Here is a 14,532-nt window from a genome sequence, read left to right as displayed (position 1 = left end):
TGAACTGTGGTGTTGGAAAAGACTCTTGAGAGTCCCTTGGACTGCAAGGAGATCAAGCCAGTCAATCCTAAAGGAAATCAGTCCTGAATATTCATTGGAAGGACTGATGCTGAAGCTGAATCTCCAATACTTTGGCCACCTGATGTGAAGAACTGACTCATTGGAAAAGACCCTGATGCTGGGAAAGATAGAAGGTGGGAGGAAAAGGGGACAACAGAGGATGAGATGGTTGGATGGCATCACTGACTCGATGGACATGAGTTTGAGCAAGCTCCGGGAGTTGGTGATGGACAGGGAAGCCTGGCGTGCTGCAGTCCATTGGGGTCACAAAGTGTCAGGACTTCGTAACTGAACAACAACAAATCTTGAGAGCAGAGGTTCCTGAACCATTAGGGATGTATTAGGAGAATAGACTGGAATCAGAAGGGCACACAACCCACTAGGATTGAGTGGAGAAGTAAAACTGCTGGTGGACTGGTTAGCTCATTGCCTCAGTCCAGGCAGGAATCCCTGAAAGAATCCTGGTCTAGAGAGGAGCACAAGGTGAGAGGTTTGTAATGCCCTGACTCTCCTCCCCTGAGCAGCAGAGCCAGCTCCTGGAAACTAGGGAGAATGTTACAAGATGTGGGTGAGTTTCGGGTCCCCAGATCAAGGCTCCAGAGATGCATTAATTGGATATGCAGGAGCGGTTGAGTATTATACTCAATATAGCCTGACTTAAGACTTGAGGCAGAATCAGCAACCTTTTCCCAGAGTTCCTTTCTTTGCCTCGGCTCCTAGAGGGGGTATGACCACCGGTTGCAGGCTCTCGGGTTGTAGAATATGTTTGGGCCCTTCTGCTTGTCAACGGAGCCCATCGCAGCGGCTGGTCGCCCAATCCCAGTGCGTGATAGAAGCCCTGGAGACCAGGGCAATGCAGAGAGAAAACTCTGGCCACTTTTCATCTGAAAATGCTTCTTAAGAAGAAGAAGAAAAAAAAGAATCCTATGGAGACCTCATCTGGACTTTGAGGGCAGATCGGGAAAACGATTTCGGCCGGAGTTGGCCTGGTGGGGAGGAAGAGAAAGTCGCAGGAAGGAGACCGAATCGAGAGAGGCCGTCGCCCTCCTCACTCCAGGGCGGACACTCGAGCTGGAGCCCTGGGCGGTGGCAGCAGGCGGTCTCCGGGGCATGGGGAGGGGCGGCGAGCGGGTGAAGGCGGGCTCTAGGGCCCAGCGGCCGGGCGCCCGGCGGGGGTGGAGTATAGGGTTACGCGGACCAGCCCGGACCACCCTCCCCGGGCGGCGGCGCGGGCGCGGGGCGCTCTAGGACCCAGAGGCGGCTCTGGGGTTTGGGGCTGGAGGGGAAGCCCCGCGCTGGTCTCCGCTTCCCGTGTGAATGGGGGCGATCGCCGGGCGCCGCTTCCGCAGGCTGCCCCCACGCCGTGCCCAGCTCGCTGCCTGGCGGCCGCCGTCCCCAGTCACGGAGCTGAGCTGGCCATGATCGCCTCATGTGGAGGGCAAAGTTGCGCCGGGGAACTTGTGAGTCTGCGGTGAGAGGTAACCAGTCCCCGCTCGGGGTGCAGGGAGGGGCGCCCCCGAGTCTCCAGCGCCGAGGACCCAGCCGATCGATGCTCTCCGCCCTCAACCACTCCGGGCCGGGGGAGGCGGGTGGGGGAGCGCTCCTTTCCCGGGGGGCTCCGGGCTGAGGTCGGCCCGGCTCCAGAGCGACTTGGGCAGCCTTTTTTCGGCCCCTGGGACCGAGAGTGCCCGCCACCGGAATCTTGATCTCCCTTACCCAGATTACTCAAAAAAAAAAAAAAAAAAATTAGAACTCCGTTTCCGCGCCACTCTGCAGGCCCCAGACTGGGAGTCGTTTGGCCGTCGCGGCCCGGGACCCGGGGTGCAGGGGCGCCCGAGCCGTGGGGCGGGCCTTTAACGGAGGGGCGCTGCCATATGGCCGCGCTCCGCGCGACCCGCCCGCGCGCGGTCCCCGACGGCCGAGGGAACGGGTGGCCGGCGGTCGCTTCCTGGCGCGCGAGACAAAGGCGCGCACGCCCGCCCGCCCGACACGCGGGACCTTCCTACGGCCCCAAACTCTCGGTCCCGGCTGGTGGGGGCGGCGAAGGGACGCCCCAGCCTCGGTTCGCCGTCTCCGATTGCCCCTTCTTTGTTCTCCGCGGACAAGTTTCTTTGGCCGAAACTGGGGAGTTAGATCCCTTTCTCTCCCTTGCTGTTACTGTTGCTTCAAAAGCATCTGTTTTCGGGGTGGGAGAAACATTAAACTTTCCAAGGCACTGGCCTTTCTTGGAATGGGACTTCCGTGGCAGGAGGGAGATTGGCACTTTGGTTGATGACAGCTGGGCAGAGCCGGGGCCCCGCGCTGGGCCAGGGGCCGGACGTGCCCCGTGGGCAGCCGAGCTGGAGGACCGGGCGGCCGAACCGACGAGCTGCTGGCGCACACCCACCTCCGGGGCCCCCGCCGCGGCGACCTTTCCAGGTTTCCCCTTTAGGAGCTCGGGCTGAGAACCTGGGTGGCGGCCCGCTGCTCCCGCTCCTCGCCACGCCCTGCCCTGTAGTATCTTGATTGATGGCTGTAGAGACTTTACATTTTGGTTCCAAGGGTTTTTGCATCTTTGACTTCGGTGTTGGTTTACTGTCCCCAGGTGGCACGTGCTTTGGAAAATGCCCGGCTGGTGTGTGGATCACCTGGACTGGGGCTTCTGTAGACGTGGTCCTGGTGATGGGCCGGCCTCGGAGACTTGGCGGTTGGGACAGAACACTTTCTGCTCTCGGTCCCTCAGTTCCTTTGCCCTGTCCTGGTGGACTGTGGACATGGTTGCCCACTTCCTTCTTCCAAGGCGTGTTAGGAGGATCGAGTTTTTGTTCCATCCCTGGGTTGGGAAGATCCCCTGGAGAAGGAAATGGCAACCCACTCTAGTATTCTGGCCAGAAAAACCTCATGGGCAGAGGAGCTTGGGGGGCTACAGTCCAAAAGGTCGGAAGGAGTCACTGACTCGACAACTAAACACACACACACACACACACACACACACACACACACACACACACACACACACACACACACACACACACACACACACACACACACACACACACACACACACACACACACACACACACACACACACACACACACACACACACACACACACACACACACACACACACACACACACACACACACACACACACACACACACACACACACACACACACACACACACACACACACACACACACACACACACACACACACACACACACACACACACACACCAGGCACTGGAGGTAGGGAATCAGGAGGGCCCTTTATGATTTTGGACCACCCCCAAACAATAAGGGTACTTGCTATAAGCAAATACAACCAGAATAGAGGGCTTATTCATAGCTCCTATTCCAAAAAATGTCCTTCCTTTTCGGGAAGTGAAAAGTCTGGACTTGAAATGTTGAACAGTCATTCCTCTCTCTGCTTCCAGAACTGGCCAGTGTGTCCCTGCCAGACTGACTTAAGATTTCCCCTGACTGCCCACCTCTCCTGGACCCCGCAGCTCTCCTTGGATATCTAACCCATGGTAGGGATTGGAGTCTCTCTAGATTGCAAGTTCTTGAAGCATCTAGACCAGTGTGACATTTAACCCCCAGGACCGGGCTCGGATCATCATAGTACATCTACTATAATGCTTTTTATGGAAGAAGTGTGGTCATAGTACTTCTCACATTTTGAGCTGTTCTGCAGGGGAGCAGAGGATTGGAAACCACTGATTTGATCAGAATAAAAAGGAGTAGGGCATAGAGGAGAAAGCTTTAGAGCCGCCTGCCTCTATTCCCTGGTGAGGTGTGGGTGGATGCTTAGTGTTTGGATGTATATACTTTGCTTTTGTGAGATACATTTTTTCAAGATAAATGAAGAAACCCTTGTGAACTCTATAAGTAGGATAGGATGAGAAAAGGCGCTCTTAAAAAAAAAAATTATTTTGACTTAGGTGGGGAGGCAATCTTAGTTGTGGCACTGGGATATAGTTCCCCGACCAGGGATGTAACGCAGGTCCCAGGTTTTGAGATCAGGGAGTCTTAGCCACTCTAGCACCAGGGAAGTCCTGAGAAGGTACTCCACTTCCCTCTCCCTTCTTTTTAAAATGTGCACAAGTCCTGGTGTTTTGCTTCTGTGCAGATGGTGGAGGGTGAAGAATGCTAATGTACAGAAGGACATGTGGAGATCAAAGCACTTAAAAATGCATTTTTTCATGGAAACTAATGGAGGACTTTGAGTTTAAATGAAATTTTAAAGTACTGTCCTTAAGAAAAGCACAGGAATGCAGAAATGTGAATAATTTTATGAGAAGGCACTCTGCTGATTAAACTTGAGAGTGTCTGCCCTTGACTGGTTTGTCTGGAAGGCTTATGTGTAGAGTACTCTGCCTTTTTTTTTTTTTTTGATGTCTACCCCTGTGGAGAAGTGTGGACCCAGTGCCTGGGGGAAACATGGCTGAACTAATTGAAATTAGATGACAGTCTGGCTGGCGAGTTTTGTGGAAAAGTACAGCCCATGGGTACCAGTGCTGTGTTTCTTAGTAATTTGTGAAAATGCTTTGAAAATGATGAAGTATTGTGTGGCATAAAGCTTTTCAAAGAAAAAATGATAATGAATGACTTAGGAAAGGAGGGGATTGCTAGTGAAAATTGTAAAAATCTGATTTTCCAGGCCAGTAAATGAAAAAGGAAGTAACTTTGTAAGACCTGTTAATAGTCCTGATAAGCAAAATTCTCACAGCATTCTCCTGTCCAGCCCCACCCCCCACAACCCCTCACCACTTCCAAGAATCTGTCTGCATTTTAAATGGATATGGAAGCTTAGATCAGTAAATTCTCTAGTGTTTTCAATAATTTTTCTCCTAGTTTTTCACTAATTTTGGTAGGTTCTTATGTCCCAGAATTAACTAGGCAGTGGAATACTTGAAAAGCAAGGGATAGCTTGGAGGTCATGGAAGAGGACATATTTAATTATAAGTTTTGTTGGAAATAGTCTGGCGTTGTTGAGGTTTTTTATTTGTTTGCTTAGCAATTTATTTTTTTAAAATTTATTTTGTTGGTTTGTTTTGTCTCGGAAGGAAGGCAGAATTTAAATCTTGGCCATCGTGGGTAGATCCGCACAGGGCATTTTCTGAAAGAGAGCCTCGCCTGGGCTTGTGTGTTGGCACGACTTTCAGTTCTCCTCTGACTTGTGGGCCCTTGGCCTCCATCCTTGTGAAACTTTAGGGTCTGTTCATGCCAGGCTGTTAGGACCAGACTCCTGGATTCCCAAAGTGGCTCACACATCAGGCATCTTTCCTCTCTTTATTGGGGGATGGGGGAGTAGCTCCAACATGGAGAATTGGGTTTAACTTAAAAAAAAAAAAATCAAGCCAGTGGTCCTACTTTGTGTGTTTAAATCTGTATTTGGGACCTCGCTGGCCAGTCGTGCAGCTATGTATACTTCTTTGTTTGTTTGTTTTAAGTGAAATGCCTGTAATTCCCTTGTTTAACTTTTAGTTTTGAAATGATTGTTGCTTTATGGGAAGTTGCAAAAATCGTAGAGAGGTCCCGTGTTCACTTCACCCAGTTTCCCCCAGTGGTAACATCTCACGTAACCAGAGCATGGCAGTGGAACCAGTAAATAAACGTTGGTACAATCGAAACCATATTCACACTTCACCAGTTTTACATGCGGACATTTTGTGTATGGGGGGTGGCGTGTAGAATCGTTCGTCTGTGTGGACTTCTGTAGCTACTTCCACAGTCAAGACACAGAGCTGTTCTATCACCTCCGAGCTCTTTGCACCACGCCTTTGTAGTCACGCCTCCCTTAACCCCGCCCCACGTCTTAACCCTGGTAACTACTCAACCCCTTCGCCATCTGTAATTTTGAGAATGCTACATACATAGCTTTATGCGATATGTGGTCTTTTGAGATTAGCATTTTCACTCAGCATAACACCCTTGAGATCCACCCAAACCGTTGCATCATCACTAGTTCATTCCTTTTTATTGCTGAGTAGTATTCTTTGGTGTTGATATACCAGTTTGTTTAAGCATTTACCCACTAAAGGACACCTAGCTTGTTTTCAGTTTTTGGCTCTTATAGTCGAGGTTGCTGTGAACATACATGTACAGGTTTTGATGAGGACAGAGTTTTCATTTCTCTAAGACAGATGCCTTGGATTGCGATTGCTGGGTTTTGGATGGTAAGCATATGTTTAGTTTTTTCTTTTTTAAAGAAATCGTCAAACTTTTCCGGAGTGGCTATACTGTTTCACATTCCCACCAACAATGTGTGAGAGGTGCAGTTTTTCTGCGTCCACACCACCATCTGTTTATTATTTTAGCGTCCCAGTAAATGTTCTAGTCTCATCATGGATTTGATTTGCATTCTTTAATGGCTGATGGTATTGGACCATCATGTGCTTATCTGTCATCTGTGTGATCTGTGTGTCCTTTATGGTGAAATGTCTGCTCCTGCCTTGCCGATGTTCTAAGTGTATTTTTTCTTTTTTGCTATTGAGCTTTGAGAATTCTTCATGTAGTCCAGAAATGAGTCCTTTGTCAGATATGTGGCTTGAGTATATATATTTTTCCAACACGTATCCTGTCTTTTTGAACTTTTAACAGGATCATTTAGAGAACAAAATTTTTAAAAATTTTGCTAATATCCAATTTATTCTTTTTTTTTTTTTTTTTGTTTTTATGAACTGTGCTTTTGGTGTTACATCTAAGAACATTTTGCCCAAGTTAATTTCCCAAAGATTTTCTGTTTTTTTTTAAAGTCTCATATTTTACGTCTTCAAATTGCAGTTCCCTTATACAGTGCAGTTCTCTTAATAATGTGTATGTCTTGCTATCCATGTTATCAACCATCTCTTAGGTGTCGATTGTGTATTTTAGTGCTCTGGAAGCCCACTGGTGAATCAGATATAGTTCCCACTCTCCCGAGCTCACTATTGGTGCAGTGGTGTGTGGACATTCCCAGGTGTTACTGTCGGAATAGAGAAGAGCGAGGCGTATGTGGGAACCCAGAGAAGAGAAGCCTCAGGGAGTTCCCGCTCTGATCTGGTGGTCAGGGAGGGCTTCCCTGGGCATGTTGCCTGAGCATGGTGAGAAGACAGTGGATTCTTGCCTTTGATCTAGTTTTTGAATATTTTACTGGCATTAATTCTTCAGTGTAAGTTACCCTGGTTCTTGAGCACGGGCTGAAGGACTCTGGGTAAACCGAGTGGTTGAGGACTCTTTTGAACAGCACGTGGCATACTGGCGTTTAAAAGGAAGTACTTAAAACTGAATAACATAAAGAGTATGAGTAAGGTTGAATAGATTTAAAGTTAGAATATGTGTCAAAATGAAAAAAGCAGTAGTAGTTTGGATTGTTTAGGTCAGATAGATCTGGTTTGCTTCTTGGCCCTGCCACCTCCTTGCTGTGTGATCTCAGCGAATGTGACCTGTGCAGCCTCACAGAGACAGTGGAGATAGTCGTAGTGCTCACCTGGGGGAGGAGGGTGCAGGTGAAATGAAATGATGCATATATATAGTACTTAGCACAGTGCTGGGCACATTCAATAAATGCCTATTATTATTTTAAAATAGCAGGAGATAAATGGTTTTGTTTTGTATATTCTCATTTCTTTCTCTGAGAAATTGGAATACCAGCTCTTAATCATTGATGCTTAAAAAAAGCCATAGAACTTCGTCTTTTCACACTTGGGAACACAGTTGTGTACTAAATACTATTCTAAAATTTATTTAAGTATAGTTGATCTACAATATTGTGTTAATTTATGCTGTACAGCAAAGTGATTTATATATATATATTTTTTTCATATTTTCTCCATGATGCCTTATTACAAGATATTGAATATAGTTCCCTGTGCTATACAGTAAGACCTTGCTGTTTGCAAATATTTATTGAGATTAGAAGCTAGGATACTCTGTTCACAATCTAGTATTCCCTATAGAATATACCTTTCCCCTATTTCTAAACCAATTTCTTTTTTAGAATTTATATAAAAAAATTTTTTTTGGCTGCACTCGTGGCTGAGCACACAGGCTTAGTTGTCCCGCAGCATGTAGTTAGCTCCCAGACCAGGGATGGAACTTGCATCCAGAATCTTATCCACTGGGCCAACAGGAAAGCTCCTAAACCAAGATTTCCTGGTAAAGAACAATTTCCTCTGTGCCCTGACCACAGGAGGTGTGTGCGGTCCCGAGCTAGTTCAGAGCTTGGTGGTGGTGTCACTAAGACACTAAGTTGTGTCTGACTTTTGTGACCCCATGGACTGAAGCCCGCCAGGCTGCTCTGTCCATGGGATTCTCCAGGCAAGAATATCAGAATGGGTCGCCATTTCCTTCTCCAGGGGATCTTCCCGACCTAGGGCTCAACCCTAGGTCTCCTGCATTGCAGGCAGATTCTTCACTGACTGGACTGAGTCCTTTATTACCCAAAGTACAGTACATCAGGGCTGATGTCACCAGGACGTGTCTCAAACTTCACTCCTGGCGGCTCCCTTTCCTTTCCCTTGATGACCAGATTGTTTATTTCCCAGAGGAAATGGCCTGGGCTTCAGATGTAGAATTGTGGCGCTGTGGTTCTCAAACGTGGGTGGACATGGGAATCGTCAGGAGGGCTTGTTTTAAGCCGGACTGCTGGGCCCCACTGGCTGTTTCTGTTTCCACAGGGCTTGGAGAGGGCTTCAGAATTTGCGCTTCAGACAAGTTTCCAGGGGCCACTGTTGCTGCTGGTTCTGGTTCGGGGACCACACTTTGAGAAGCACTATTTTAGGGCATAGCCTCCCCGCCCCTATAAGTTAGCCTAGACTGGTGCTTTACTCTTTGGAACTGAGTTTGTCCTGTTTAATAGTTGAGATTAACGTCAGTTTGATTTCTGTGGCTCCTGGCTGATATGCCTGATTGCATCCTCTAATCCCTCCTCCACGCCTTCCCCCTTTACCACCACGACTTTTCCATTGTCTTTTGACCTCTCACTCCTTGGAAGACATGTGAGGTTAGGGTACATGGTGACCAAGTGCCGGCGATATTGCCTTGGCCAATTCACTTTTGTAAAATAAATGTGTTACTAATGCTTATATCCTGACGTTAGGTGACGCTTACCTGAGATAATGCATGTGAAAGGACCACATAAGAGGTAAAGCATGGTGCAAAATTTATTTTTTATTATTTTGAGCATCCTTGATTTCCCTTTGAAAGAGTATCCTAGGATTTTGGGGGTGGATTGATGCTGAGTCTCACCGCTGCTGAGGGCACCTGGTAAAGATGGTAGGTACATTGTAGAGTGGCTTCCTACAGTGGACCGTTTGGGCTCGAGTCTCTAAGGGCCTTCCGAGTTGTGATGTGTTGGAGGCACATTGATATATAATTGTCATGACCAGAGAAGAGTTCAGGGCTGGAAAAATGCTTGAGCGGATGCTGCACTGTTAAGGAAGTTCACTTCCTCACAGTAGGGAAGTAGAATTCCATGATTTTTTTTTTCCCTGGCAGCTTAATCTGGCCCCTGTCTATTTTTCTTTTTTTAAGTTCTAGATCTCCTCCGTCCTCAGTAACCACTAGCCACATGTGGCCATCTAAAATTAATGAGCATTAAATGAAATTAAACCTTCAATTTAGTTTAGTCACGATTCAGGTGCCTAAGAACCATTTCCAATCGTCACAGCAAGTTCCACTGGCCAGTGCTATTCTAGAGAGATACTAACCCTGTTTGTCTGAAGGCAGTATCACTGCGCTTCGTACTGTGGGACCAGGACATGTTTCTGAATGAAATGAACCACTCCTCCTTGGAGGTCTGGTGTGGACTGATGGGGAGAAAATACCATGGGGGATGCTCTTGTCAGCTTGAACCTCGCTTTGCCGCTTGGCGTTTCTGAGACTCTTCACTTGGAAGGTAGGTCAGTGAGGCATCTGGGTGTGGAGCTTACCGACTGAGCAGGCTGCTGTCAAGGGAGGGGGGTCTACTGTTTCTCAGGGGTATTCCTACATTTGTTTGTGGGGTTCTTCCAGGAATCTAGTCCTTGAGAGAAACAAATGGAAGTGTCAGGGTGGGTTTAGCCCTGAGATGCCCCTCTTCTGGGGAGGGCTTTAGCCCCGAGATGCCCCTCCCCTGAGGAGGACTTTAGCCCTGAGTTGCCCCTCTCCTAGGGAAGGATTTAGCCCTGAGATGCCCCTCCCCTGGGGCGGGATTTAGGCCTGAGATGCCCCTCTCCTGGGGAGGGCTTTAGCCCTGAGATGCTCCTCTCCTAGGGAAGGCTTTAGCCTTGAGATGCCCCTCTCCTGGGGAAGGATTTAGCCCTGAGATGCCCTCTCCTGGGGCGGGATTTAGCCCTGAGATGCCCCTCTCCTGGGGAGGGCTTTAGCCCTGAGATGCCCCTCTCCTAGGGAAGGCTTTAGCCTTGAGATGCCCCTCTCCTGGGGAAGGATTTAGCCCTGAGATGCCCTCTCCTGGGGCAGGATTTAGCACTGAGATGCCCCTCTCCTGGGGAGGGATTTAGCCCCGAGAAGCCCCTCTCTTGGTGTGGGATTTAGCCCTGAGAACCCCTCTCCTGGGGAGGCCCTGCCATCAGCCTGGCCTCCTCCACCTCGGGTCGGCAGCTCCGTTGCACCAGCCTGTGCCAGCGGGTGGTGGGCGGGGGGCTCGTTCATCTGGTTCAGGGCGCCGGTTCGGACTTGCTCGGATGCCATTCCCCACTGCGTCATTCTGGCTGTTGCTGCCTTTGAAGGTGTTCCGCAGACTACCGAGTGCCTCTCCCTCCTCACCCGCGCCCGCTCAGTCACCAGGTGGGCCCCAGGAAGTTTCCTGGACCCATCCCCTTCCTTCACGTGTCTCCACCGCCCCGCTGGCTGGACTCTGGTGACCTGGGCTCCTGTGGGAGCCACGCGATAGGCGCTCCCCTCTCTGCTGTCTCGCACCTCTTCCGATGAGCCCGGTCCTCCCCCCTACCCCTCTCAGAACTGGCAGAGCCAGACGAGGATGGCAGGTGTCCTGTCTCCAGGCCCGCTCTGCCTCCTCAGCGTGAGGTCAGGCCCCCAAACGCCCCGTGGCCCTGCGCCTCCCTACGTGCCCCTGGCACCTCCCTGCCAGCAGCCGCTGCTCAGCCGTAAGGGCTGCTCCGGGAGGTGAGGCCCAGGCATGGGGCCCCGGAGCAGGTGTGGACCCGCCTTGCCCTTCCTCACAGGAGCCATGCTCTGAAGGGCTCTGAGATCCAGGTTTCTCGTGAGTCAGCCTTTCTGTCTGGGCAATCTGGGGAAAGGAGGGAATGTCATATTCTCCAGTGAGGCTGTTTCCTGAGGGATGGCCTCCTAGTATCACGGCCCCCAGGTTGTTCATCCTGGTGATGGGGGAAAATTTGGTTGAAAGATGTGAGGGCAATTTGTCCATTCATATGAACTTTTAATTTATAATCAACCCTTATTTTAGGATGTTAGGTTTGTTTTCGGTGCTTGATATTGCAGGCAGTAGTTTAATAGCTTTGTGCCTACCTTTTTGCAAATGTGCTAATATATATCTAATATAAATTCATAGAATGATAACCACATATGAGTACCTTTTGAATGTTAATGGATATTGCCAAGTTACCTTCCAGAGGTTCTGTTTTTTTCCATAAATTCTCCTCAAATCAGTTTTGTTCAAATTTTACCGACTGGTAAACAAAACAACTGTTATATTTTAAATTTTTATTTATGTATTATGAGTGGCATTTAGCATCATTTTAGACATTTATAAACTGTTTTCCTGAGAACTTTCTATTTCTGTGAAACTTTTGCATATTGATTTGCAAGATCTCCTTATACATTGAAGGATGAGCCATTAATTGTCAAAGAAAAAGATGTGAGGGCAGACAAGAGGGCCTCTCTGGGGTCTTTTTTGAGGGACAGGTCAAGAAGGAGGAAGGGTAGAAACCGAGACTAGGAAATGTTTTTTCAGAATCATGGAACCTTGTGGATGCAGTAGACATCTGTCTGTACATTAACTCCCTGCAGAACACACCTAACTGCGCTCTAGTTTCTGAAAAAAAGAGTGGTCTAATGTTCCTTTCACTAGAAGAGGAAAAGAAAATGCCTTCTGAAATCACAGTAGGCTTAAATGAAGGCACCTGGGAAAGTACTGTAACCAGCAGCACAATACCATTTACACAAAACCTTGAGGACAGTGGGGATTGTGAGGGTAAGAAGTTGGAGGTTTGTTAAAGGTGAGGGGTCCCCAACCCCCAGGCCATGGACCTGTAGTGGTCCGTGGCGTGTCAGGAACTGGGTGAGCAGCCGGTGAGCCCGCAAAGCTTGTCTGTATTTACAGCCGCTCCCCATCGCGTTACCTCCTGAGCTCCGCCCCCTGTCAATCAGCTGTGGCGTTAGATTCTCAGAAGAGCTCGAACCCTACTGTGAACTGCGCATGTGAGGGATTTAGGTTGCCGGTTCCTTCGGAGAATCTAATGTCTGATGATCTGTGTTGGTGAGGCTAGCCTTGGGGAGTGGCTGCCACTGTCTCCCATCACCTCCAAATGGGACTGTCTAGTTTCAGGGAAACAAGCTCAGGACTCCCCCTGATTCTGTCGTATGGTCACCTGTATAATTATTTCAGCTGTATAAAGTAATAATAATAGAATTAAGGCTCACAGCCAATGCCGTGGGTCTGGACTGTGGCAGCGCCTAGTAGAGATGGCTTGTTTCTGTCCTCTGTGCTGAGAAGAGGCCGGAGGTGACTGGATGATTTGGCATTGGGTCATTTGGAGACTCCTTCATTCATTAACCTGGCCCCAGGGCTGGGGTGCACTTCAAGGCTAGGTGTGCAGACTGGAGCTCCTGCAAGTGGCCTTTCCTCTCAGTATCAAGCTAGTCAGAATTCTTACATGGTGGCTCAGAGCTCCAGCTGTGAGTGTCCCAGCAAGCAAGGTAGAAACTGCTCTGCCTTTTATGTTAGTCTGCATCCGCTAATCCCAAACTCCCAATCCATCTTTCCACCAGTTGCCTTGGCAACTACAAGTCTCTTCTCTACGTCTGACATAGAGAAGTTCATTTAAGTTGAGATAAGTTCATTTATGTCATATTTTAGATTCCACATGTAATGATATCATATGATACTTGTCTTTCTCTTTCCAACTTACTTCACTTAGTCTGATAATCTCCATCCAATAGCCATGATTCTTGTTCCATTTCCCCATTCTCGTAAAAGAAGCCAAAATGTATTGAACATACACTTTGTGCTGGAGCAACTGCTTGTAGCCCTTGCCGTTGTCTCAGTTAAACTTTATAACAGCCCCGTGTAGTAGGTTCCATTATCCCCAATTATTAATACCAATGTAATGGCCAACAAGAAGTTAACTCATTTGCTCTAGTTCAGGTAGTTTAATATATGGCAGAGCCTGGATTCTTACATTGTTTAAGACTCAATGTACATTGTTTAAGAAGCAGATTTGCCAAAATAAAATGAAAAGCGTGGCACATCCTTTCCATTTAGTAGATATTTTCTCTTCTGTCATTTTTATTCTTTAAATCTTTCTAATACTCTGGTCTTCTGGCTTGAGAGTATCATTCTCTTTTCCTTTCAGTCATCCTTTCTTACATCCTTCCCTTTGTCCAAGGGTTGCCTGACTTCCTGCTGAGCTAGTTATTACAATTTCTTTTCTTCCCACCTCTTAAAAGTAATCTGACGGAGCCTTTTTGCCAATCACATATCATTGTTGATTTGTGTTCCTTTTTATAAGAATTCCTCAAGGGCAAGAAAATATATTCCTGTGCAGGTGTTTTCTAGAGAGGCTGCTCTCTCTCTTCAGATGCATTTCCTTTAATCAGCAGGATTCGTTCATCTGATAGAGTTCAAGCAGGGCTTTGCATCAAAGGGGCTGTGTGCGTCTTCTCTGTAAGTTTCACCAGCTTCTGAGGGCTGTGGGCATCTTTCTTTGCCTGAGCAGGGAGGTAACTCATTTTCAGGTATGACTGGCTTGCAGCCGTTTTCATCTTAAAGTTATCCTTAAGTTTCACATCTTTTCCTGGAAGAGGTTATAGAACAGAGTAGTGTTTCTCAAAGTGGTGTCTTGTGGAACACCAGGAGGGTTTCTGAGACCTAATAACTATCTTCATAATAATATTAAGACTACTAAGATGTGTGTCTTTTCCACTGTATTGATGTTTGTACTGATGGTACAGAAACAACAGTGGGTAAAACTGCAGGCAGATTGATATGAATCAAGGCAGAGGCCTCCGACTGTACTGGAAATCAGGCCACTTCTAACCAACATGGTATAGAAAGCCCATTTCACTTAAGAATGTTCTTGTGGAAGTGGTACAAATGATCAATTCTATTAAATCTCCAGGCTCAAGTACATCTTTTCAGTGTCATGTGTGACCAAGTGGGAGGTACACATAAAGTACTTCTGTTGCAAAGGGAAGAAGAGTCCTTGTGTGACAAGCACTTGAGTCCTGAGTTTAACTAGCAGCTTCTCTCAGGTTTAGCTGAAAGAACAGTGGACAAACTATGGTTATTCTAAGTTAGGTATTT

The 14,532-nt window shown here is 47.9% G+C and overlaps 1 protein-coding gene across 5 annotated transcripts in view; it reads left to right on the top strand.

Moving 5' to 3' along the window:
- Nucleotides 1–14,532, top strand: part of AMOTL1 (angiomotin like 1) — a 199,743-nt gene that overhangs the window by 76,984 nt on the left and 108,227 nt on the right. Inside the window, exon 1 of one of the 5 annotated variants that reach the window (XM_052653106.1) lies at nucleotides 1,341–1,538. The exons of the other annotated variants lie outside the window; for them this stretch is intronic. Coding sequence (XP_052509066.1) covers nucleotides 1,490–1,538 — 49 coding nt within the window. The 5' untranslated portion in view covers nucleotides 1,341–1,489. Of the gene's footprint in view, nucleotides 1–1,340; nucleotides 1,539–14,532 lie in introns of those variants that run through there. 5 annotated transcript variants of the gene reach the window in all.

The sequence above is a fragment of the Budorcas taxicolor genome, chromosome 15 (assembly GCF_023091745.1).
Source record: "Budorcas taxicolor isolate Tak-1 chromosome 15, Takin1.1, whole genome shotgun sequence".
Lineage (NCBI taxonomy): Eukaryota > Metazoa > Chordata > Mammalia > Artiodactyla > Bovidae > Budorcas > Budorcas taxicolor.
Note: the sequence above shows the minus strand (reverse complement) of the source record. Positions and strands in the feature narration are given on the sequence as shown.